The sequence below is a fragment of the Orycteropus afer genome, unplaced genomic scaffold, assembly GCF_000298275.1.
Source record: "Orycteropus afer afer isolate SDZICR_OR568_19922 unplaced genomic scaffold, OryAfe1.0 scaffold00006, whole genome shotgun sequence".
Lineage (NCBI taxonomy): Eukaryota > Metazoa > Chordata > Mammalia > Tubulidentata > Orycteropodidae > Orycteropus > Orycteropus afer.
The window spans coordinates 15,102,450-15,128,937 of NW_006921593.1; the positions used below are offsets into that span (position 1 = coordinate 15,102,450).

Consider the following 26,488-nt stretch of genomic DNA (forward strand, 5'->3'; position numbering starts at 1 on the left):
ATGGATGGATAGATAGGAGATGGACAGATGAATGATGGTAGGATGGATAGATGGACAATGGAAGGATTGATGGATGGAGGAAGGATGGATGGATACAAATGGATGGATGGATGGATAGGAGATGGACTATGAATGATGGATGGATGGACAATGGAAGGAGCGATGAATGGATGGGTGGACGGATAGATAGGAGATGGACAGATGGATGATGGGAGGATGGAAGGATTGATGGATGGAGGAAGGATGGATGGATCGATAGGTGGGTGGATAGATGGGTGGATGGATGGAGGAATGGGTGGGTGGATGGATGGATGGAAGGATGGGAGATGGATGGATGGCTGTGCGGATAGGTGATAATGGATGGATGGATGGATAGATGGATGGATGGCTGCATGGATGGGGGGATGGTGGATGGAACACAGTTCTATTATGACACCCAAGGAGTCACTATGAGTTGGGATCAACTCGACGACAACTGGTTTGTTTTCTAAAATATATATTATATATAAATAATATAATTGCTATTGTTGTTAAGGGCCATAGAGTCAGTTCTGACTCATAGTGACCTTATGCACGACAGAATGAAACACTGCCTGGTCCTGCACCATCCTTCACAATTGTTGCTATGTAATATAATATGCAATGTTATGTACAAGTGTATGTATTGTAAAGTAACATGTAATTAGTAATATAACATATATGTCTCACTTGGCTTTCTTCAAGTATTTTTAAGGTTATCTTTTTATCTTACCGATTGGCTTTATAATTTGGTGGTGAAATTATGGTGTGGTCTAAGACCCGAAACGGGGGACTAAGTGAAACTGATTTGTGGGGAAAAAACAGAAGAAAGTGAGAAAGAAAGCAGAGGGAATAGCTTGGTCCCCAAATCTTCCAGGTGAGAACACTAAAGCCCACAGGGTCAAGGACGTCCAGGGTCACCCAGGGAGACAGCGGTCCACCTGGAACTGAACCCCAATGCAGTAACCAGGTAATTATCTGGTGCCAATGTGCAGAGCAGTCCAAATACCAGACCCTCAGGAGAGGGCGTGAGGAGAGGAGACATGGCTGTCAGCACAGGGTCCCAGGTGAAGGTGGCAGGGGTGGGACAGGGAGGCATGGGCAAGGCGGCACCTTGGACGTCTTGGGTGTCGGGTTCGCTCCTCTTCTCCTGTTTCTCCAGTTTTGACTTGAGGTGCTCGATCTCCCTGCGGAGGTCGGAGATGACGTCTGTGTACTGGGCGATGTGGTAGGAGACATTCAGCAGGTTGCGCTTTACCTGTGGGGCCACACAAGGGCCAAGGTCAGGTGTAGTCGATCTGCCCATTTGTCCTGGTGATGCAGTCACATGACTACTATGTGAACATGGTTTGTGAGAAACCCAAATAATCCATCAACTCTTAAAAGACCTTCTTGATGTCTGACGTCCCCCTCTGGGTCATCTCACAGACCCCGTCCTGGTTCCCCACACAGACAACCACTGCTATCATTTCCAGCCTTCCAGATCTTTCTCTGTGCGGTTTTGTACACATACTCGATCCTCACAATTCATAGATTCTGTATTTATGAATTCACCTACTCACTAAAGTTGACTTGTGATCCCAGATCAATACTCGGGGAGCCCCCCAGTCACCTAGAGACATGGGCAGAGTGTTCACACATCAGCCGCCCACCATGCCCACTCTCTGCTGAGAGGGCACGGACAACCCTTTGCCTCCTGGTCTGGGGTCTTGCGCTGCAGCCGGACGCCCTGCGTCAGTCTACTTAGCGCCCTGGCATCTGCCCTTCTCCGCCTCTGTCAGTGGCACTGCTGCAGCTAGGATGGAGGGGCTGGCTGAAGTGTCAAGTGTGAGAAGGCCACGGTGTGCCGCACGGAGAACACACGTGTAGAGGCACCTCCTTCAGGGAGGAGTTACAGTGCTGTCAGCCACGGGGTCAAGGTCAGCAAGTCAACAACAGACATCTAGTTAACTCACTGCCATCAAGTGGGATCCAACTCATAGCGACCCCTCCTTGGGTTTTCGAGGTGGTATCTCTACGGAAGTAGATCGTCCAACCTTCCTTCCGAGGAGTGGCTGGTGGGTTTGAACTGCCAGCCTTCTGGTTAGCAGTCAGGTGCCTTAGGCACTACGCCACCGGAGCTCAAGTTAGGGGTCTTCAAGTACAAACACATGTGAAACAAGCTCATCCACTGAGCAGCTGAACAAGTGACCAGAGGCTCGCAGGAGCCTAGTGCTGTATCTCCCTGGTTCAGCACCCACCACTCAGTGTTCACACTGCTTCATACATGTCGTCAGCTGCCATTGAGTCGGCCCGGCTCAGAGCCCCGTGGGCGGGGCTTGGGCTGTGGTGGCCCGTCAGGTTGGCGGCGGCTCGTGGCTCAGGAGCAGATCACTGAGCCTCTCCCTCTGCCTGCTCACCCAGCGTCACAGCAGCAGACCCTCCACTGACAGACGGTGGCCACTGCACACAAGGTGCCCTGCTGGGGACTGGACCCCAGTCTCCCACCTGGGAGGTGACAGCTCTACTGCCCAACCACCAGTGGCCCTTGTAGAGCATGACACGTGGGAGGTGACAGTTCTACTGCCCAACCACCAATGGCCCTTACAGAGCGTGACACCTGGGAGGTGACAGTTCTACTGCCCAACCACCGATGGTCCTTGTAGAGTGTGACACCTGGGAGGTGACAGTTCTACTGCCCAACCACCAATGGCCCTTACAGAACATGACACCTGGGAGGTGACAGTTCTACTGCCCAACCACCAGTGGCCCTTATAGAGCTTAACACCTGGGAGGTGACAGTTCTACTGCCCAACCACCGATGGCCCTTATAGAGCCACCACCACAAGTGACAAGAATCAACTGTACCTATGTTGCCGGGGGACCTCCAGGGCTGTGGGTCCGGCTTGTCATATGAATGACAACCGAGGACAGCTCTTCTCCCTCCCTTGCCCTTCTCATCCCACCCCATTTCCTGGAGGCCATGTTCCAAGGACAGGTATCCTCTCTGCTGTGGGACACTCCCCAGGAAAACAGAGCACCATTTGGTTACCCCACACACACTGTGAAAGGAGCCCTGGTGGTGCAGCGGTCAAGCACTCAAGTGCTCACCGAAAGGATGGTGTCAGACCCACCAGCAGCTCCCCGGAGAAACACCTGTGATTTGCTCCCATAAAGTGACAGCCTAGAAACCCCTGTGGACAGCCCTGTGTCACATGGGGCTGCTAGGGGCTGGCATTGCCTCGGAGGTGCCCAACAACAACCTCCACGGGCATTTCGGGGCTCTGCAGGCACACTGGTTGCTGCAGCACAGGGACAGACTGGAGGGGGTGACACAGCCAGGTCCCAGGGCACAGGCACCTTCCCTCCCACCAGTGCTGCTCAGTCACTCTCCAGTCGGCATGTCACACGCTCTCTGCACCCGGGAGGCCACCTCCTCAGAGGCCCTGCCTGGTCCTCAGCTGAAGGTCCCCTAACGGGGCTCATCTCTGTGGTTCTTCCCGGGGGCTCCTGTGGTTCCACTCAGGTGATTCTGGCCATGTGGGATCCCATGTTCACCTGTGTGAGCCCTGAGGGCCGCCTGTCCCGTCTCCACCACTAAGCTCAGAGCTCCGGGAGGAGCAGACACCCCCACATATTCACATGCAGTGAATATGTCCCCAACAGACCGGCCGGAGTCCTAACCTCAGTACCTGGGACTGTGACCTTGTTTGGAAAGGATGTCCCATTGTTACCCATTAAGACAAAGGAGGCCATGCTGGGTTGAGGGGGGTGGGGGGTCCCAGTTCTCATCCCTTCAGAGTGGTGTCTTCTGACGGAGGTCAGACAGAGACAGGGAGGCGCCCAGCAGAAAGCTGCCCTGTGAACACACGCCTACGAGCAGCCAAGGACTGTCAGCAGGCCCCTGGCCCGGAGCCGGAGGAGCGGCCCAGAGCACACGCTGTCCCCATGCCCCGAAGGAACTGCGCAGGCGGCACGGCGCTCAGAGGGGGACGCCTGGCCTCCAGGCCTGTGAGCAAACAAGCTCCTGTCCTTCAAAGCCAGCCACTTTGGTGAAGGCAGCGAGGGACACCGACGACACTGGTCGCCAGAACAGAAACCCTCCCAGAAGGCTCACAGCCGGAAGGCTCACAGCCGGAAGGAGCACGAGGACAGCGAAGCTGTGTGTCAGTTCTGTGGGACACGTCACTGGGAGAAAACAATCCCTTGAAAAGGACATCATGCTTGGTAAAGTCGAGGGCCAGCGAAAACGGGGACCCTCCATGAGGTGGGCCGACCCGGTGGCCGCAGCAACGGGCTCCAACACGCCAACGGTCACGAAGACAGTGCAGGATCGGGCAACGCCTTGCTGTGTTTCCACTGAGCGCCATGAACCAGAGCCCACACTGACAGCAAGTAACACCAGCGTCAAGGAAACTAAGACGTCATCTTCCTGTTCTATCCCGGGCGCCTCACTCAGAGCTGGGCGCCGAACAAGGGCTTTCCACACGTTTGTTGACAAACGATAATAGTAATAAACAAAGCCTGTCACGAAGCGAGGATGGCGGGAAGTCAGCTCTCATACTTCGGTCATGTCATCAGGAGGGAGAGGCCCTGGAGAAGGTTGTCAGGCTCGGTAAGGCAGACGGTCAGGGAAAAAGAGGAAGGCCCTCAATGGGACGGACTGACCCAGCGGCTGCAAGGACGGGCGCCAGCACCGCGAGGGCTGTGAGGGTGGCCCAGCACCGGCTGCAAGGACGGGCGCCAGCACCGCGAGGACAGTGAGGGTGGCCCAGCACCGGCTGCAAGGACGGGCGCCAGCACCGCGAGGACTGTGAGGGTGGCCCAGCACCGGCTGCAAGGACGGGCGCCAGCACCGCGAGGACAGTGAGGGTGGCCCAGCACCGGCTGCAAGGATGGGCGCCAGCACCGCGAGGACTGTGAGGGCGGCCCAGCACCGCGAGGACCGTGAGGGCGGCCCAGCACCGGCTGCAAGGACGGGCGCCAGCACCGCGAGGACCATGAGGGCGGCCCAGCACCGGCTGCAAGGACGGGCGCCAGCACCGCGAGGGCCGTGAGGGCGGCCCAGCACCGGCTGCAAGGACGGGCGCCAGCACCGCGAGGGCCGTGAGGGCGGCCCAGCACCACGAGGACCGTGAGGGTGGCCCAGCACCGCGAGGACCGTGAGGGCGGCCCAGCACCGCGAGGACCGTGAGGGCGGCCCAGCACCGGGCGTGCTTCGCTCGGTTGGACGCAGGGTCGTATGAGCTGGACGAGCTCAGCAGCACCTGACAACGTCACTGCCACATGGGACCCCTTGCTGTGGTCAGTCCCTGCACCAGGTGGCGGCCACGCGGTAGCTCCTGGGATCCGTGCATCACCAGCCCTGAGAGGCCAAGCCCCCGAGCCAGGCACAGCGGCACGCAGAGAACAGCCCAGGAGTCCGGAGCGCGGGTGCTGGGCCGACCGTCGGGATTCTCCGCCAGCTCCGCGGCTCGCTAGCTGTGGAAGCCTGGAGACGCGCCTTTAGCTCTTCCTGGGCTTCAGCTTCCAATCTGTAAAATGGGATAGTAACAGGATCCGCTTGCCAAGGGCAGGGTTCTTGTGGTGTTGCATCCGTGCCATCACACGAAGGAGGCCCCGCGTGATGCACATGGTGACGTGCTCGGCTGCTCACCGCAAGGCTGGTGGCTCCAGTCCACCCGGGGGTGCCTGGGAGGAAAGGCCTGGCAATCCACTGCCCAGAAATCAGCCGCTGGAAACACTGGGCAGCACGGCTCCCTGGCCCATGCGGGGTCACAACAAACCAGCAATGACCCGACGGCGCAGGGTCACGACAAGTCAGCAAGGACTGGATGGCAGCTGGTTTTCAGATGAGAGTTAACTCACTGCCGTGGCTTTCAGCCGTACAACAGACAGGCACACAGTGTGAGCATTTACACCAGGCAGGCACACTCCTTGGAGCAATCAACCAGGGGTGATCAGAGGGGCAGTGTGTGCACAGGGGAGGGCTCAGGGGCAGGAGTGACAGGAAGAAGGACACAGGGAAAAGGGAACCAGAGGGAGGAGTGGGAAGAGAGCTGTCACACTGTGGGGACTGTAAGCAGTGTCACGAAACAAAATGTGTATGAACCATTGCACGGAAAATGAACTTGCTCTGTCAACCTTCACCCAAATCACAACAAAAATTTAAAAATAAAGCACACAGCATTTACAAGGATGTGTGCTGTGTCCTGCAGCCCGGAACCCATGATGGTGGCCTTCTTAGGAAAAGGGTCTTTGTCAACCTAATTAAGTTAAAGATCTTCTGATGAGATCTGGGCAGGGGGCCTCAAATTCAATGACAAGCGTCCTCAGAGGAGAAGGAAAGAAGGCGGAAAGGCCACGCGGAGAGGGTGGCGGAGACTGGAGCCATGCAGCCACAAGCCAAGGAACGTCCAAGGCCACCAGGGCTGAAGAGGTGAGGAAGGTCCTTCCTGGCCCTTCGCAGGGAGTACGGCCCTGCTGGTACCTTGATTTCAGACTCCTGGCCTCCACAACTGACAGGAGAACCCCGTTGGTCTGAGCCCCCTTTGTGTAGCAGCAGGCGGGACATTCAGACAGACGTGCATGAGGGTTTGCTGTCTTGGCCCTCCCCATCTCGGGTGATGGGACTGGGGCACAGAGTGGGTGAGAAACTTGCCTGAGGCTGCCCAGCCTGGCACTGGCAGAGCCGATGCCCAGCCCCCATCCAGACACCACAAGGGGCTTACCCTTGTCTTGATGTTCTTTGCTCTGTAGGCGTAAAGCAAGGTGGTCCTCGACTCCTCAAAGTGGGTGCTGGCGGGGCTGATGTGCGCGATCATCACTGTCCGGCTGTTTCCCCCCAGGGCATCCTGCTCAGGGAGGAAGTGCCATGTCAGGGTGATGGGAGCCGGGTGCTCTCACCTGCCCAGTGGCATTAGCCCTCCCCACCTGTCACCTGGCCCACACAGACCAGCCCAACCAATCCCTGAAAAGGGCAGCCATGCCAGGGTTCGAGGAGTCTGTCCTCAGGGTGCCACCCACAGAAAGAAGTCCCATCCCAGAGTGCTTCCATTCCGAGGAGGGCAGAGTTAGGCAGACAGTGAACTCACGGGGCCATTTACTTCTTGGTGCACCTATGTGCTTGTGTGTACCCCAGCTCGTCCAGCTCAGTATAGACAAGAATGTCACAGTGGACAAGCTAAACAATTAGGTATGTCTAAATGGAGAGTGTATCCAAGATCATATATAGGGTTGGCAGACAATGGGCCTATAAGTTCATGTGAATGATCAGAATTCCCAGGTTTATAGTAGAGCTGACAAGGGGCAAGGTTATGGTCATTACTTGGTCACAGCCAGCTACCCAGAGGGACCGAGTAGATGATCCTGAGGGCTTGGGACCATGGTCGCAGGGGACATCAAGCTCAATTGGCATAACATACTATACAAAACATTGTTCCACCTACTACTTTGGCGAGTAGCGACTGGGACCTTAAAAGCTAGGAAGCTGCCATCTAGATGCAACAACGGGTCTCTCCTCGTCAAGAAGAAAGAAGAAAACCAAAATTAATGGAAACAATCAGTCCTAGTGACTGGTACACCATCCGATCTGCAACCTATACAACCATGAGACCAGAAGAACTAGATGGTGCCCAGCTACCACTGCCATCCACTTGGAAGGGATGTAGGAGATCCTGCATAAAGAGGGAGAACAATGTGGAACAAAACTCAAAATCATTTGGAGGCAAAAAAAAAAAAAAAGAAGGTGGGGACCAGGTTTGCTGGTCCAATAGAGCCTGGTGTAACCACTGAGACTATGGCCCCTAGCTGCCCTTCAGGTCTGGAATTCAACCCACAACTGTGGTTTCCAGCCAAACAAAGTACAGGCATGTGAGTTAAACATTTACCTCAAGTAGACACACGCCCTGGAGAGAACAATCATGGGAGAAGGAAGGGCTGCTTATGCACAGGGAGATAGCTCAGGGTGCAGAAGAGTATGAAGGGATGGACACTGGGAGGAGGTAACTATGGGGAGGAAGTGGGAGGGGAGCTGCTGCATTGTAAATTTTGGTCAATGACATGAGACAAAGTATATGTGAACTGCTGTATGAAAAGTGAATTTACTCTGTAAGTCTTCACCCAAATCCTAATAAAAAAAACAAAAAGTTAAAAGAAAAAAAAAAAGAATGTCACAGTGGTCTGAGATGGGACAGCCAGGCTTGGGGCAGTAGTAAGCTCCCTATCACTTGGGGTGTGCAAGCAGACTGAACCAGACTCAGAGGGGTGGGGCAGTGACTAGACAGTGTCCACGGTGTTCTCAGCGGCGCCCGGAGGCCCTGGCTGGGACCGGCCAGGATGCAGAGCAGCTGCTGTGGCCACTCTCCCGCCCTCCCGGGGCCGGCAGACCCACCTTCAGCAGGCGCGTAAGCTTGCTGTCCCGGAAGTTCACATACTGCGCTCGGCCACCGCCCTTCTCACTGAGCGCGTTGATGCAGTTGCCCAGCGCCAGCAGCGAGCGGTTGATGTGAGCACCCTCTTTCATCCTCTTGCCTTGGTTCTGGGTCTGAGCAGAGAGAGGCCAGCGTAAGCCAGGGGACCGTCCACCTGGTGCTTCCCAACCCGCGTCACACTCCGTCCTACGTCACAGGGGAGGAGACTGAGGCACAGAGGGCAAAATGAGCCCACCGCGGCCTGGCCCTTAGGGGCACACGCTGGTCCTGCTACACGCTGTGGACTGAACTGTGTCCCCAGAAATACGTGTTGTGAACCCTAAGCTCTAAGCCTCTGGATGGAGTCCCCTTTGGGAGTGTTATCTTTGTGTGTCAAGGGACAGGATTAGTGGAGAGTGAGTCCTGAGTCCACCTCTTACAAGATATAAAAGGAACGGATTATGCAAGCAGAGTTGGGGGAGGTCAGATGCCACCCCACACAAAGATCCCCACGGAGCCAAGGAACAGAAGCGGAACTGACAAGGACCTTCCCCAGAGCTGACAGAGCCTCTGCCTAGAGCCGGTGCTTGGATTAGGGCTTCCAGCCTCCTGAACTGTGAGAGACCCATTTCTGATTGTGCACCCACTCATCTGCCCCATTTCTGTTACAGCAGCAGCCGATGACTACAAGACTAATGAAACTCTGGAAGCAAGCTGGGTGTCCAAGCACGGGGGACTGAGGAAATAAACACAGGGGGCAGCTCTGTGCTGTGCAATGGGGTCACGGGGCGTGATGAAATAAGCATGCGGACAGCACTGTGCTATGCAGTGGAGTCACTGGGCGTGGTGAAGTGCACACGTGGCGCTGCGTGGTGGAGGCACGGAGCCTGAGGAAATACACACGTGGCGCTGCGTGGTGGAGGCACGGAGCCTGAGGACATACTCAGGTGGCGCCGTGCAGTGCGGTCCCAGCAGCCAGAAAAGGGCTGACGTGGAGACCTGCTGATGCTGAAGGGATGCTCGCTGTTATTGGGGTGCTGCTGACGCGGCTGTGACTCAGTGACCCTGGGTGCAGAGTACAACTGCCCCACAGGGTTCTCTCAGGCTGTGATCTTTACGGGAGCCGATCACCAGGTCTTTGAGAAGCCGCTGGCTGGGTTCAAAGTGCCGATCTTCCAGTTAGCAGCTGAGTGCTTAACCACTGGGCCACCAGTCGTCCCCAGGACCTGTCTGTTCTCTCTCCTGTTCGTCTGTATTTTCCGAATCTTCCACGTGCCTTCTTTCCATCACCAAAGGATCTGCACTTCCTCTTCGAGGTCGGGAAACACTGGTGTTCTCTTTGAAAGGGCAGATGAGCAGTGCCCCCCGCCTCCTCTCCGAGTCTAAGCCCCCGCTCCCTAACCTGGGCAGAGCTACAATGAGGAGCACATGGGGTCATGTGCAGAGCCAGGCCCATGTGGTGAGCGGTACACGGGAGCTGTGGTTTTTATGAAGACCCTAGCCCCTCTGGTCTCCACAGTGTCCCTATGGACCTGAATCTCCAAGCACACACTGTGCCATGGGTCCCTGCTCAGCTGTCTGCCCCCAGGGACTGGGAGTTATGAGGGCAGGACTGAGGGATCTCACTTTTTGTGTCTCTAGAAACCAGAATAAGGGGCCCTGGTGGTGCACTGGCTAAGCACTCTGTGTGAACTGAAAGGTCGGTGGTTTGACCCACCAAGCCACTCTGCGGAAGAACAGACCTGGCCATCTGCTCCCGTAAAGATCACAGCCAAGGAAAATCCGTGAGGCGCTCTACTGTTATGCAGGGTCACTGTGAATTGGAATCGACCAATGGCACACCCAACAGTAACAAGTACCCAAAGGGCTCTGCCGCACAGGAAGCCCCCACTGACCCTGACTCTGTGTGTGTGTGTGTGTGTGTGTGTGAGTGCGCGTGTGCACGCGCGCGCGCGCCCACTTATAGAGAATTCACTCCCCTCCACCCTTCTCAGCACACAGCAGCGCCATGGCTGGGCTTGGCGCTGTCCCAGGTGCTGAAGAATACATGGAGGCAAGAACATTCAGGGTCCTGCCGGTGGCCTGGAGGGGCAGGGAGTGCAAAGTGAGGCGTTCTCATAAAGGCAGTGCAGCGAGGGGAAGGGGTGAGCGGGAGAAGCCCACTGTTCTGCAGGATACTGTCATGGTAGATACACATGGCACATTTGTCACAAGTCACAGGGGTACATAACTCAGACCGGAGCGTAACGTAAACTGCGGGCTTAGTTACAGGCGATGTGTTAATATCGGTGCATTGATTACAACAGTGCCACACAAATCCTACACGTTGGTGACAGGACACACCAGGTGCAAGGTAGGGGCATACGGGGACTCTGTGCTTTCAGCTCGATCTTTCTGAACCTGAAACTGCCCTACAGAGCAAAACACGTCACCATCCAGTCAATTCTGATGCCCAGCAACCCCAGCTGTTAGACAGCAGGACTGCCCTGTCAGGTCTCAGTGGGTCCTCTCAGCTGTGGTCTTATAGGAGCAGATCACCAGGGCTTTATTCTACACCACCACTACGTGGGTTTGAACCGCTGACTGTCAGGTTACTTGTTGAACGTAAACCACTTGTCCCACCCAGGCCCTGCTCTAAACACTAGTCCACTGAAGAAAGCAGGGTGGACATGTCAGAGAAACAGGCACCTGAGACGCGCGCTCTGAGCCAGCCAGGTCCACCATGAAGAGCCGGCCCACGCGCACAGCCTCCGCCAGCTCCGTGCCACGGCCCCACTGGCGCACAGTGACCTGCAGCACAGCGTGTGAACGCGACGAGGTCTGGTTGGTGGCTGTCGGCTCCTGAGTGCGCTCCCGGTTTCCTCTGGTGAGCAGCTGCATGATCTAAGGACAGAAACAGAGGTGGGTGGGTGGTGGGCAGGGCCCTGGAAGGCTGTATGCAGCCCCCCAGGAATGGCAGGCCCACCCTTCAGCAGCTCCCACAGCTGGGCTGCACCGCAGAACAGAGACCATACTGGGACTGGCCTGCAGTGACGAATCACTCACTGAGTCATCATCACGGGGCAAAAAGCAGCTTCCTGCACTCGTACTGTCCCTTGCCCTCCAACACAGCACACGTCACCAATGGATCCCTCAATCTCCCAGGGCAGACATCACCAATGGATCCCTCAAGTCTCTCAGGGCAGACATCAGCAATGGATCCCTCAACCAATGGATTTCTCAAGTCTCTCAGGGAAGACATCACCAATGGATCCCTCAAGTCTCTCAGGGCAGACATCACCAATGGATTCCTCAAGTCTCCCAGGGCAGACATCAGCAAAGAATTCTTCAATTCTCCTCACAGCACTCACAGCAGCCCCTGAGCCTTTGGCATGCAGAGCCCCGGGCCATCCTGTCAATCCCTTGGACATCTTGTTGGGAAGCAGCTGCAGACATCTAGCCAATGGGCCTCTGTTGAGTGCCTACTGTGTGCTACCTCATTCTGGATGACTGTGTCTGGCTGGAGGGAAGATGGACACAGCCTTTGTTATGAAGGGAGGGGCAGAAAGGGTGAGCCCCCTGTGCCCCAGAACCCACGAGGATGGTTCAAGAGAATGTGGACATGGAGCCAGCATGGCTGGGGCACACGGCATCCAGCCTGGGGTCGGAAGTCTGCACTGATTCCAGAGGCAGTCAGCACCCTGATCTGTTTCCAAAGCCCACCCCAAGGACAGAGCTGAGTGTGGACCAGAGAAAGACTGCGGGTAGACAGAAGATAGAGTCCCAGAGGCCTTTTCACAACCTGCCCTGTTACAGGAGTGAGGGCTACAATGGTGACACTATCCCACTGTCACCAACAGTTACGACCTGTGATAGCAAAGAGATTCAGACTTTAAGCCAACTCTGATTGGTCGTAACTGCTCAGAGGGTTGTTGGAAAGGATCCGGAGACTGCAGCTGGACACAAGGAAGAGGGTGCGCGATCTACTAGTGATATCTGCCACAAACACAGGCTGGGAGGCGAAGAGATGGTGCAGATATGAGGGAGCAGGGTTTGAAAAGGTGTGTGATCTACTAGTGATGTCTGCCATGAGCACAGGCTGGGAGGCATAGAGACGGTACAGATATGAGGGAGCAAGATTTGAAAAGGTGTGTGATCTACTAGTGATGTCTGCCATGAGCACAGGCTGGGAGGCATAGAGATGGTACAGATATGAGGGAGCAAGATTTGAAAAGGTGTGTGATCTACTAGTGATGTCTGCCACAAGCACAGGCTGCGAGAATGGAGATAGGTACAGATGGCTACTCTTCTGCAAGGTCAAGTCCAGCTGCCTAGAAACAGCTCTGAGCTGTGTGTCAACCTGTGCTCTGTGGACATGATCAAGGACACTGAGACACAGTGTCAGGAGTGCCGGGCTGATCATGCTCCCCTCCACAGCCCCCTAACCCTCACCTCCTGGGCATTTGAGGTGGAGACCTCTGTGATGCCTGGGATCTGGATGCTGCCGCGAGAATCTTCCCTCAGGTCCAGAAACCCTGAGGACGGGTTCAGTAGGTCCCGGATCACTTCGTTGTAAATCTAGGGCAGGACAGAAAGGTTGGGGACAGAGAAGCTAGGTACAAAAATAGGCACATGGACTTGCAAGTCACTGGGACTTGGAGCCTGTAGAGGAACTTCAGATGCCCTGAGCGAGGAAGCGTGCCACAGGCAGCTGGCCTTGGGGAGAGCACACGGCACTGAGGACGGTACGTGCATGGTTTGGTTTTGTCTGGACAGTCGTGCCCATTCATCAGACATGCAAATGGAGGCAGGTGGCCAGCTCACCTCCAGGTAAGACATGGACACACTGTAGTCCATGTTGTCTCTGGTTTCCTCAATGGCCTGGAAGAGGTCTGTGAGCGTCTGCAGGTAGATGCCAGGCTCTGCATCCATGCCCAGCATGGTGTAGGTCTTCCCAGCACCTGTGGGGGGAGCAGGGAGGCCCCAGGAGGGGTGACTCCTGAGTTGGGCTTGGAGGCCGTGCCTGGAAACAGCTGCCTTCAGGAACCAAGTTTTCCTCAAAAAACAAGCATGGGATTCTCATATGACCAGCGATGCCAGCCTGGGGCATACCTTTGAAAGCAGGGACTAAACTGATTCAGATGCACCCACATTCAGCAGCACAACTCAGAACACCCAAAGGTGGACACGGCCCGGGTGTCCGTCACAGACGGTGGTGAAGCCCACCACGGTCTACCCGCGCAGTGTCTGTGTGCAGCCAAAGGAGAGGAATGAGGTTCTGAGACAGCACAACCAAACAAACCTCGAAGACACAATGCTGGGCGAAATGAGCCAGACCCGAGGGACAAACACCGTGCGACGCCACTCTAGCAAATGCCTAGAACGGGGAGGCGCCCAGAGATGCGCAGAGCTGGGAGAAGCAGCCCAGGAAATGTTGCTGAAGGGGCAGTGAGTTTCTGTTTGGGGTGGCGGCTGCCATTTGGAAATGGGTGGGGTGATGTGCACATGAAAGGGGCGCACAGGCACGCCCAGGGCAGTGAGACTATTTACTCCGCAGGAGGCTGTGACGGGCACGCGTCTGTCAAAACCCAGAGACCTGTACCACATGAGGAGAGAGGTCTCACGAAAACTGTGGACCTTCCTTCCAGTAATGGGCCGGGTTCACTCACTGTAACAAGCGCCGTGGAGCGTGAGACACTAAGAGCTGAAGCAGCCACGCGCAGGGGACAGAGCGGACGCTGGGAGCTCCCTGCCTGTGCAACCCTGCTCTAAACCTGAAACTGCCCCAAAACCTAGTTATTAAAAACCGAACAGCAGGGGGCCCAGGTGGCGGCTGTCACACCCTCCACCTTTGTTGTGCAAACAGTCCCGGCCTGGTCCTGGCTGCTCAGACACTGTTGTTGCCCGTTTTGGGAGCAGGGAGCCCGTGTTCACAGCCTGCTGACTACCCTGCGGAGGGAACCCGGCTCAGACCAGAGCACAAACCCGCAGACAGTACCAAGGTGGGCAGTTACCGACTTCTGTTCTCCCTCCAAATGCCCTTGAAGACACGGTGGGCTTGTCTTTCTAAGAGAGCAAACTTGTTAACCTTTAGGGAGGGCCTCACTTCCCCCACAGAGTTCATGGTCAGTCTGGCACATCACAGACGCTCGTTGAACTTGCTGAGGGAGTGAACGAATGAACGAAACAGACAAGCCGTGACTCTGGACCCCTCGGCTTCTCAAGGCCTGTTTCCCCATCTGCACAATGGGGGCCATGCTGGGCACACCTGGCTCTGACACTCGGGGACATGACTTTCCGTGGATGGGGCACAGGCTGAGGCCGCCTGTAACCGCAGGAAGGACTTCCCGGGCTCTCATAGCAGCCCAGGCCGACTGGGGCCAACGCCCGTTCCCACCCAGCAGCCGTGGGGCCGGAGGACCCCGCTCTGCCTTCCCCACTCTCTCCCTCATCTCCACCAGGGAATCACGCCAGCACCCTCAGGGCCATGGAAAGGATGACAGGAGCCAGGGAGACCTGCGTGGCACAGCGCAGCAGGGCACCAGCTCAGGAGGTGCCCCGCGTGTTAGGGTGTCGCCACCACCCGCCCACTCTCTGAAGTGGCCCATTTACTGCTGGAGACACTACACTTAGTGTACCTGAGGGGCCGTAGGCAAACACCGTTGCGTTGTATCCGGAAATGACGCCTTCCACCAAGCGCTGGGTGGTGGCACAGTATACATCTTCCTGTGGACAGACAGAAGGACAGACAGTCAGGCGGACAGCTCAGCCTGAGTCAGGAGCTGGCTGGTGGGAGAGAACGAGAGTGTGGCAGCTGCAAGTGTCCCTTTCCCACTGGAGAGGTGCAGGGGGCGTAGTTCAGAGAGGAGCACTGGGAAACAGCTGGGAGATTGGCTATTCTCAGCCACCATGCCAAGAGGAAGCCCCAGCCACACAGAGGGCCAATCCTGCATGATCCACAGCAGGCCAGCCAAGGGCCACCATGTGTGTCTGCGGGTCGGGAAGGGCAGTGCTGACCGCACAGGGTGCTTGCAGGGCAGTGGGAATGTATGGACAGCTCCCACCAGCAGGCCTAACCCACAGGAGGTACTAAACAGGTGTGAGTTCTTTCCAGGGCTTCTTCAGGAATTGAGAAGGATCCACAAGGGTACAGAGTGCTGAGAGTTACCAAAAGCATTTGGAAATCTGTGTCCTGTCTAGGGGACAGAACTGGAAGCAGAGGGTGAAAGTTTCAGGCCAGGAAAATTTGCTATAAGGCAGCAATATAGCAATGAGACAGTGTGGCACTGAGCTCCCTGTCCACAGGAGCATTCAAGCCAAGAAAGGCTTGAACAAGTCCAGGGCATTGGAATGAGAATCCCCACTTCCACTGCACCCCTGGGCCCTGACGGTCACCTCGTTGAACTTGCCAGCCGGCAGACTGAAGCCAGTGCTCTTGGCACCATGTGTAGCAATAACTAGAAGAGAACTGCTCGTACTGGGAGCCTGGGGTCTCTGGGGACAGGGCAGGGGGTGCCCTGGCTCTCCAGGTGAACATATCACCTGGAGGTGGGGCCAACGTGAACGAGACCCTGTCCTTCTCTGGGCTTTGCCCTGGAGCTAAACATCCCCACCTATCACTGCCCTGGACATCCCACTTCAGGAGACGCGGTTTCAAATCCCACAGTGGTAGCTAAGGTTGTGTGTCAACTCAGCTGGGCCTGGGTGAGTGGCCGGGCAGCTGGTGGTAGTTCTTCCCATGATGAGACTGGCAATCAGCTCCATGTGCAATGGACCGTGAGCAGCTGAGTAGCTGCTTTAGGGATGTGGTCTGCTCCCTGCACAGAAGCCGCAGCTTTCAGAATGGTCTCTAGCTCACAGCACGCTTGAACCCTGCACATAGTCGAGTCACTGTTCAGCAGCCTGGCTACCATGCTCGGCCGATTTTGGGACTTTGAATGGACTTGAATTAGTGGCCTGCCATGTGCTTTGGTAACACCGGGCCTGCGCTTCATTACTTGTCAACCCTGGGTTTGTCAGCCTCAGCAGCCAGTAGCTGAGTGAAGAAAAGCCTCCAGCTTCAGTGGGCCGGGAGCAGGAGGCAGAGCTGAAGCCCAAGGCTGAGGGGCTTTCCATCCAGCCCCTAGAGCCTGGCACTTTGAACTTGGGCTTAAAGCCCCCAAATTGTAAAGAATAAACTGTTTGTTCAAGCCTCCCATTCATGGTATGTTCCTGTCAGAGCGGCGCTGGGAACCAGGACAGCCGCTCCACCCAAGGCCTCCATAAGGCGGAGCGTCGGGACCTGGCTCCCAGCTGAAGTGCTTGCCGAGCCCAAGGTGGTGATGCCATAAGGTAAAGGTGAGCAACGCTGGGTTCAAATCCAGCCCCGCCCTGTATGGCCACCCGAGCCAGGCTGTGAATGTTTGCTGGGACCCTTCCCCTTCTCCACACCAGCTCATTCCTGCTTCAAGCCGCAGCTCATTCCCCTCCCCTCCCTGAAGGTCTCCCCTCTCCACCTGGCCGCCCCTTCCCGCAACAGCACCTACACGTGCCTCTCTGCTCACTCGCTGTCTGCCTCCCACACGGTGGTCGTGGTGCCACTTTGCTGAATGAATGAATGCGTGGATGCATGAAGGTGAGCACGGGTACAGCCCACAGGCCCAGCTCCTGGTGCTGCTACATCTATGGAAGGTGCATCTTGCTGCTGGCCGCCCAGATGACCCCAGGCCCAGGCTTGGGTCTTCTGCCCCACAGCACCTTTGTACAAGACAGCTTAGCCACCAGGTCTCCCCAAAGAAGAAGGCTGCAGGGCTCTGTGAGGACATCCACGGCAGGCCTGGCCCAGTGGGGGACAGTGGGGTCAGGGGGTACGGGGCGGGCACCTGAGATGCATGCTGGTCCAAAACAGTGTCAAATATGAAAGTCTTCTCCCGGGACCGGTGGGCGCGCTGCGTGTCCTCGGGGTCCTCACCGGGGTCCATGAGCACCACCATCTTGCAGTAAAGAGGAAGTGGGGTCAGCACGCGGTCCTCCCAGTGAGGACGGTTACTCTCAGTATCAGGAAAAAGGCCTCACCCGTCCCGAGTCTATGCCCTGCAGGGAACCCCTGCCTGGCCCCTGTGCTAATGACCCCCAGAGACCACAGGCCTCTGTGCTCCAGTAGGGCCACCTCCGGACCCACCCTCACTTCCTTCGGGAGCACCCCCAAGGGCAGGACTGGAAGCTTTGCACCCTAACACCGCACACTGCCTCCACACCGACTCCTGTCACCACCGACGGAGCAGCCCCGGCTTCCCTGTTAGTGACCAGACACAGCCACGAGCAAGCCCCCAGCAACCACGCAGCGGCCTCTGCAGCCTTGTCCCAGCCCTTCCAGGTCCCAGGCCTCTGATGAACCCACAGGATGGGGCTGCGAAGGCTCTGCAGGCCAGGAAGTACTGCGCTGACAACCCTGCGGGCCACGCTGTCACGCGACCTCAGGGTCGAGCCAGGAAAGGAAAGGGGAAATAGGGTGTCCTCGTACACCTCGGGGACAACAGGACCCACCTGCCACAAAACACCAAACAGAAAATTACCACGTGGCCCTCCAATCCCACTCCTAGGTGCCGTCAACTCCACGGGACCGCCTTGTTTTTCCGGGTCTGCTTGACAGGGTGCAATCTTACCACTTCTCTATCGGTGGAAAATATTTGCTTTTTCCTTCTCCAGTAAGTTTCCACCTTAAACAGATTCTGGCTTCTGCAGGTTTTACTGTATATCCCCCAAGAACAAAAGCAGGGACTCGAACGGACACATGTGCCCCAGAGTTCAGCACAACACTGTCCACAGCAGCCAGAGGGTGGACACAGCCCCAGTGTCCATCAGCAGGTGACAGACAGACAGTGTGGTCTGTCCACACAGTGGACTATCCCTCAGCCAGAGACAGGGATGGAGTCTGACCCATGCTGCCCACGGACGAGCTCTGACGACACGGTGCTGCGGGAGAGAAGCCGGACACACTGGTCCACTCCAGGGTTACTCAGAGACCAAGGGACTGGGGAGGGAGCGGGAGGCACGCTGATGGCCGGAGGCTCTGAGACCCTCTGTGGGATAACCAGGAAAGAGACAGTACCACCATCACTGCAGGGTGCATGTCACAAACAGCCCATGTGGCAAATGTTTTTATACCTTGACAGCAAGGCAATGACAACCCAGGCCCACCCTCCCCGGCCTGCTCCTTGCCTCCCAGGCACCTCAGCAGAGCGTCTCCTAGCTCCTGCGGAGACATAATCATGCAGTGTGTGTATTAGGGTCTCTGGAGACTGGAGTTCAAAGAAGCCCTTCCCAGAGGCACCGGGCAGGGAGGCGCAGGGCAAGGGAGGCCAGGCAGGCCTGGCTGTTTATTCCAGGAGGGCTGATGGGGGGAGTCAGGCTCACCCCCGGGAGATCACAGGGTCTTGGGAGGGTGTCACTGAGAGGGACAAGAGCCCACTAGCCAGCCACCCCTACAGACCTCTTCCAAGGCTCACAGCTTTGGGAACAGATACCGGGGAGGTGAGGCTGCCTAGAGGCCTGGGGGAGTCAGGGCAGGGCTGGGGCTAGGCCCCTGAGCCAGGCCTAACTTCTGGGCAGCACTTTTTGCATGACCAACGTGAACACTTCATTGCTTCAAACTTCTCCTCTCCTTCCCAGCATGGAGAGGATCGAAGGGTGGGCTACAGGGCCGCCCTCCCACACAGTCCACAGGCGTGTGCTCCGAGGAGCTGCAGGAATGCTTGGGCAGGCCTCCGGTCAGGGGCTCCTAGCCTGGTGCTAGCGGAGTGAGCCTGCTGGCTGAGAAGGCAGGCTCCCGAGCCCTGCAGCCTGGTTTCAATCCTGGCTCTCCCACTCACCAGTCCGGAGGCCTCGGACAAGCTCCCTCAACTCTCGGAGCCTCGTGTTCTCACCTGTAAAATGAGGTGGTCACAGAGCCCACCTGCTGGGGCGGCTGGGAGAGGTCATAAGAAACAGGCTGAGGGTCAGGGTCGGATACGCCAGCTGATGGGTCTTTGACCAGAAAAAACAGTTTTTCTTTTTTTATGAAGAAATGATTTTAAAAAATTGAGAAACATCAGCCAAGCTGAACAGTCCGCAGATTTGACATTACGTCATCTTGTTCCTGCGCTTTCACCTCTTTTGGTGCAAACATCACCACGCTGACAATTTCCACACGGACACCTCGGGGACCGTGGGGACAAGCCATGCGGCCTCTCTCAGCAACCCACACACACTCGCTGGCCCACATGCCCACGTGTCTCCTGTCCTTCCGATGGGTGCTGCTGCTGTGACCTTGGCGGACTGCTGGTGTGAGGTGTTGTTCTAATCATCATGTAGGGCTATTACAAGAGCCCCAGTTTCTAAGACACAAGAGGCGGTGTGGGTGCACTGGGCACCTGGCCACAACTGACTCTCAATGGGTCAGTAAGGGCAACACGGATGCAGGGAGGCAGAGGGAGAAAGTGTCCCTGGTGGGGGAACTGGGGAGGGACGTGGGGGCTCCCTGTACTTCCTGGCAACTGCCCGATGAGTCTGGACTGACTTCCAAGCAACAAGTGGAAGGAAGACCTCGAGGTGGTGCAGGGCCAGGCCCGGGGGTGCTCTAGAATGGTTTGAGGCCGCCGCGCTCGCACACCCAGAAGGGGACATGAATGCTGGTATGCCAGGGAAAGGGAGGGCTGGAGGGGTGCCCGCGAACCCACACTTGGTTTGGAGGTGCTCCTCCACCAGGCACATTCCCAGTACCCCTCACGACTTCAAAGCATCCGGTGCTGGGACATTTGACACCCCAGGTCCCTAGAACAACGTTCTCTTCTCAGAGACACAGTTTTCTGCCCTTGTTCATGGCTCCGTTCCCTCCTAAGCCCTTCCCCCACAAAACCCAGGATCGCCCTGTTTCCTGGAGTCACAGGTCCCCAGAGCCACCCTGAAGAGAAGGGCGGCCATCACACCACGGGCGGCTGTTCTGAGTGCTTCTCGAGCTGCTGGGTCCACAGAGCTGCCTCTGGTGGGACCCCAGGGTCACCTGCTGATGCTTGTTCTCAAGGGTGAGCTGGTCACTCCCAGCTGTGTGGCCGGGCAAAGACCAGGAGACGAGACCCAAGAGGGCCCTGCTGACCCACGGCTGCAGGCTGCATGGCCTCCTGCTGTCAGACACTGCAAGCAGGCAGTCAGGTAGACCAGGACGCTCTGGGGGGAGGTCCGTCAACCTACACCAGACAAGGCCCAGGTTTTGGTGGTCACTGATACTGTTCTGAGATGCTTCCAACCCCAGCAAATAATTATTATTTGTCTTTGAAGTCATTGAAAAAGGGTCCTCCTTTCTTGTAAGTCTAGTTATTTTTTTATCAGTAACACACACACAAAGAAGTGACTAGTGGCTCAGGGGTAGAATTTTCTCCTTCCATGCAGGGGACCCAGGTTCGATTCACAGCCAACGTACCTCATGAAGCCACCATCTGTCACCTGTCACCTGTCAGTGGACACCTGTGCTGCTGTGATGCTGAATGGGCTCAGGAGCTGTGACTGGGACGGACCAGGGAAAAAGGCGACGTCCTGCCAACCACGGCCCGTGCACAGAGTATGAACCACCGAGACTCCAGCAAAGCACGGCCCCTCCACTCCTTCAGTGGATTCTTTGGATTCTGGCACCACGTCCCCCAAGAGCCCACACACACTGTGTGCTGTTCCGTCCATGGCCAGGTCCCTGCTCTATGCCAGCCCCCCAGGGCGGTACAGCATAAGTGGAGTTAGACTCCCATAAAGAGGGAGAGTTGGGAACAGGAGGGAACATGAATGTACGTCAGTTGCCTCCACAAACAACCACCTCTGACATGAGACCACAAGAACTGGGTAGCAGCCAGGTACCTACTGAACGTACTGATCAAAGAGTCTATAGAAGAATCCTGATTCAACGGAGGAAAGTACAGAACAGAATTTCAAGTCTTCAGGAATCCAGACTTCCTGGAGCCTTGGAGGACGGATGAACCCCTGAAACTATTGCCCTGAGATAGTCCTTAAACCAAAAATCTCCCCTGATGTCTTCTTAAAACCAAACAACAGAGTTGTTGGGCATGTGGGTTTGGGACCATGGACACGGGGGACATCAAGCTCAACTGGCGTAACATACTACACAAAAACACTGTTCCGCATCCTACTTTGGTGAGTAGTGACGGGTCCTAAAAGCTTGCAAGTGGCCATCTAAGATGCAACAATTGGTCTCTCCTTGTCTTAGAGCAAAGAAGAATGAAGAAAACCAGACCTACAGAAACAATCAGTCCAAGGAATGAGTGGACCATATGAACTTCAGCCTACATGATCTGAGACCAGAACTAGATGGTGCCTGGCCACTACTATCAACCACTCAGAAAAGGATTAGTGCAGGAGATCCTGGATAAAGTGGGAGAACAATATGGAACACAACTCAAAATGATAGAAAAAGACCAGGCTTACTGGTGTGATGGAGGCTGGTGTATGGCCCCTGGTCACCCTTCAGATCTGGAACTGAACTCACTCCCATGGCTTCCAGCCAAACAACAGACATGGGTAGAGGGTGAACATTTATACCAGATAGGGACACTCCTTAGAACCACCAAACAGGGGAGACTAGAAGGATACTATCTGCACAGAGAGATAGCTCAGGGGGTAGGAATGCATAGGAAAGAAGGACACAGGGAAAAGGTAATCACAGGGAGGAAGTGGGAAGAGAGCTATTACATTGTTGGGGTTGTAAACAATGTCATGAAATAAAATGTGTATGAGCCGTTGGACAGAAAATGAATTTTCTCTGTAAACTTTCACCCACATCATGATAAAAAATTAAAAGAACAACAACCAACAGTTTAGCTTAACTAGTAAAGAATGCCTAAGGCATTTGACTGCTAACCAGAAGGCTGGCAGTTCAAACCCGCCAGCCACTCCTTGGAAGGAAGACTGGGCAGTCTGCTTCCATAGAGGTACCACCTCGGAAACCCAAGGAGGGTTCGCTGTGAGTCAGATCCAACTTGACAGCAGTGAGTTTTTCTGAGTACAGAATGTGTGTCATGAGCATTGGGCTCTTTTAAGATCTACCCATCTGGGAGCAAACTGACAACAGCAACTTAAAAGGACAGACAGGAAACACAGGGGGCAAAGCATTATTAGGGGAGGAACCACTCAGTTGGGGACGGCGGCACAACTTGGAAGACGGGAACCCAGGCCACCAGACTGTTCTTGTGCAGACTGGCCAACGGGTACATGTTTGGTTGTGTACGTTGTAACAGCGAAACGGGAAAGTAATTATTAAAAAAAGAACACTGCTTTTGGTTCAAGAAAACAAAAAACCCTAGGTAAATTTTGGTCATATCTAAGCCATGTCCTTTACTATCAAACGCTTCTGTTTCCATTCAACAAGACTCATGCTTTGTTCTGTTTGTTTTGTTTTCTGGGGTGTCCCACCCCAGTGGACAGCCACTGGCCAGGGGCTTCCTTTCACCAGCCGCTGGATCCCTTGCCTCTAAGTCTTGGGAGAAGCACAGCCGCAGTCCTCCATAGAAATGAGGGTGGCCAGACTTGGTCTCACATGCTTTGGTCATGTTATCAGGTGGGACCAGTCCCTGGAGGACATCATGGTTGGCAACGGAGAGGGTTGGTTGAAAAGGGGACCACCCTCTACGAGACGGACAGACACGGGCGCTGCAATAATGGGCTCAGATACAGTAATGGCCGTGAGGTTGCCGCAGGGCTGGGCAGGGCTTCCTTCTGCTGTACACACGGTTGCTGAGTTGGCGCCCACTGGACGGCACCGGCAACAGCAGAGTGTGCATCTTCTTGGGAGCCGACCTGTGCAGTGACAGCACAACCCGGCCCACTAACGTTCTGTTCCACTCAGAACTCCACCTTTAGTTTAGCAGGGAGGGCCTCAGGGACAAGCTCAGCTTCTGAGCCCGCAGACGTCCTCAGCAGCAGGTGGTGGGCTGGGGTCCCCGCCTGCTGGACAGCAGGGCCGCCGGGGCCCTCGTCAGAACTGAAGCTTCCCGGAGTGAGCCAGCCAGCGGCCTGCTCACATCACCCACCCTCAGCCAGCCCCCCTACCCCTGGCACTGCAGGGCTGCACACCAGCTCCTGGGCCTCGAACCGCCTGCCTTCCCCACGTCCCCCACCTATGGGAGGCCTTCCCCGATGCCTTTCTCTGCCTGCTTCTCCTCCCCTCCCTTTCTGTTCACTGTCCCCACCCCACAGAGTGCCCTGGAGAGAGCAGGCCCTGGTCTGTCGCCCTCCCGGTTCACCCATGGCGACATGTGTGGCACTGACGGCTGTTGAATGCAGGAACATATGAACGACTGGACGGAGCACGGGGACACACAGCAGAGCGCACCTGTGACATGGAGCGTGCCCGTGACACACGCTAAGTGACCTGTGACCTCCAGGACTCATCCCACAGCCTCAGCAGAGCTGGGCTGGGATGCGCCACGCCCCCTCAGCCTCACCTGGTCCCCCACTTTGTGGGCGATGGTCGTGGCTCCTTCCTCCACTTCTGCATCATTGAGCGGGCGGATTCGCAGGGCTACCTGTGGGAGCGCCGCCACAGCCGTGTGTGTTTGGGGCTCCGCCAAGGGGCGCCCCCAGCCCCACTCTCCCACCTCCCCCCCAGAGCTTCCAGCAGCTCGCCCGTGGTGAAGTGCTGAAGGGCAGAGCCTTGGAGGACAGCCCTGGCATGGCACTTACCCTCGGGACAGATGGGGAGGGGCACAGAAGGGAGCAGTGAGTGGCCTGAGGCCACACAGCGGCCCTGTTCCACCACGGTACCCACCACTAGGGTTCACCGCCTTCCTGCAGGCAGTGAGCGCCCACTTAGTCCCAGGCCTGGACGTCAGCTCAGCCCTCCAGGCCTTCTCCAGGGCCCTCTGGCCAGTGGCCTCAGGGTCAGATTTGCCACAGGCTTTGGGTCCACCTTGACCACCCAGAGCTCTGGGCCCCAAGCAGGTCGGTGCAGCCCACCCCCCACCCCCAGAAGAAACAGGAGCCGCTCTCCTGTGGTGGGAGGGTCATATCTGAACTCTCTCTAATCAGCCCGTGGGGACGTGGGGCAAGTCTTAGGCCTCAGCTCCCCCAAGTGCCAAGTGGGCAGAGGTTCTGAGTTCACCAGGAGATGGGCCTGGCTGTTCCCCGAATTTCTCAGCCATGGGCAGACTGAGCAAGGGGAAAACAAACAACCACGGCCTCTATCCTGACTGACCCCGTGGGTGTCACGACTGAGCCGTGTGCCACGGGGTTTGCAGGGGCTTTTTCTTAAGACCACCAGCCCCTGCTCCCAGGGCCCCCCGGGTGGACCCAAACCTCTGACTTTTCCGTGAACAGCCGGACATGTTAACCATTTGCACCAGGGCTTGCCAGGGGCTGGGGGAGTGAAGCTCCGAGGGTGAGGTGGGGGGGTGAAGACAAGCAGGGCATTGGGTAGGTCCCAGTGAGTGAAGGGGACAGCTGTGGGGTGCTCTGGGTTAGGAGTGGGGACCGGACTCCACATGGGGGAGTGAGGAGTGGGGGGAGGCCACCCACCGGGGGAGGTCACTCACCATGAGCTGCTGGTCCTTGGGCTCAGCAGTGGCAATCTCACGCATGGCCGGGCTGCCCTGGGCTGGGGATGGCATGCAGCTAGCTGGGTGTGACCCGGGCAACAGGAGTGTAGCCATGTCAGGCCCCGCCCAGGTGACATCAGCCAGCCCTGGGAGCCAGATTAGCCCACATTGTACAGTGTGTAAGGCACCCACAGCCTAGCTCTTCCAGTTAGCTACGGCAAACACTGCTGACGGTGCCAGGCAGCCCCTCTGGTGGTGTGTGCACCCGGGGGACCAAGCGCCAGGCACCATTCCAGCCTTTGGTCGACTAGCGCATCCAGTCCCTCAGGAACACACCAGGTTTCCACGGCATTCACCTGATCTCAGGTGAGCCTGCCCGAGCAAGAGGCCCGTCTACTCTCATCTCCCACTGAGCCCAGCAGGGGGCTGAGGGGCAGCCACAGAAGAGGCCCGAGCATAGCAGTACTCACTGCCAGGAGCAGGGCAGCACCCCCAAAGGGCAGCCGTCCCAGCTAAGTTTAACGAAGTCACGTCAGCATCTCTAAAGGCGCTTAGTGACATGCATGTTCCCAACGGACTGGAATGGGCCTGAGCCACTTCCTCTCACGCTGACTCGGGTTAGGACCACGTGCACCTGTGCACAGCTTTTCCATGTCTTGAGGGAAGGTACAGTGCCATCGTATATGAAACAGTGTGGCTAATGTGAGAAACAGGCCACAGAACGCCTTCCAGGCAAGGGCACAAACTGTTCCTGCATTCTGACCCAAAACAGACAGGACCTGAAAGGTCAGGTCTGAGAAACCTCACATGAAGTGACTGACCAGCGCTGAGAGGCCATGAAGACTAAGCCCTGTGCTAAGTGACTCACTCAGAGGCTCTGACAGCCATCAGGCCAGCTGTGACTTCTGACCAGGCTTTGGCTTAAAACCACAGCTCTGAATGGGTTCCTGTTTCAGTCATGGTTGACAAAACAAAACCAGGGCATGTAAAATGTGGAAGAATCAAAATAGTAACTGGAAAGGGAAAAATCACAGGCTGGCACCCTGCTAGGAACATAATCTCCCTCTTGGAAAACAAGGGCAATGTGTGTGTGTGTTGCATGGCAACCCAACCTTTTGATCAGCAGAGTCAGAACCCACAATGCCCAGCTCACAGTGACATGCACTCTGAATGTGTGTGGCTCTCCGGTCCTGGCAAACCCCTCTCCCACCTCAGGCTCCTATGAGGGCTCACTATGCCTCTTCTGAGGGTCCCATTCCAGGGCGTTAACCTGTAATTTCTCCTGTTATCATCCCAGCACATCCACATTTTACACACCTGGGTCTACTCCAATCTTACCACTGGCCATGACTGACCCAGCTCAAAGCCGTCTTAAATCTTATGGTGGTTTTGGGGTCTCTGGGTGGCACAAACGGTTGAGTCCTCAACCACTAGCCAAAAAGTTGGTGGTTAAATCTACCCAAAGGTGCCTACGGAGCCAGTCCTGCTGTTCCGAGTTGGTCCCAAAGACCTTAGAGCAGGTTCTACTCTGCACATGGGCCACCGTACGCT

At 56.4% G+C, this 26,488-nt stretch overlaps 1 protein-coding gene across 1 annotated transcript in view; it reads right to left on the minus strand.

Moving 5' to 3' along the window:
• Positions 1-24,979, minus strand: part of LOC103198785 (kinesin-like protein KIF19) — a 32,944-nt gene extending 7,965 nt beyond the window's left edge. The window contains exons 1-10 of the mRNA XM_007942996.1: positions 24,935-24,979; positions 23,849-23,929; positions 17,249-17,359; positions 15,026-15,113; positions 13,212-13,348; positions 12,840-12,965; positions 11,097-11,291; positions 8,390-8,542; positions 6,729-6,851; positions 1,132-1,276 (exon numbers count right to left, since the gene is read on the minus strand). Of these exons, the coding sequence (XP_007941187.1) occupies positions 1,132-1,276; positions 6,729-6,851; positions 8,390-8,542; positions 11,097-11,291; positions 12,840-12,965; positions 13,212-13,348; positions 15,026-15,113; positions 17,249-17,359; positions 23,849-23,929; positions 24,935-24,979 (1,204 nt within the window). The remainder of the gene's footprint in view (positions 1-1,131; positions 1,277-6,728; positions 6,852-8,389; positions 8,543-11,096; positions 11,292-12,839; positions 12,966-13,211; positions 13,349-15,025; positions 15,114-17,248; positions 17,360-23,848; positions 23,930-24,934) is intronic.
• Between the last annotated feature and the right edge of the window lie 1,509 nt (positions 24,980-26,488).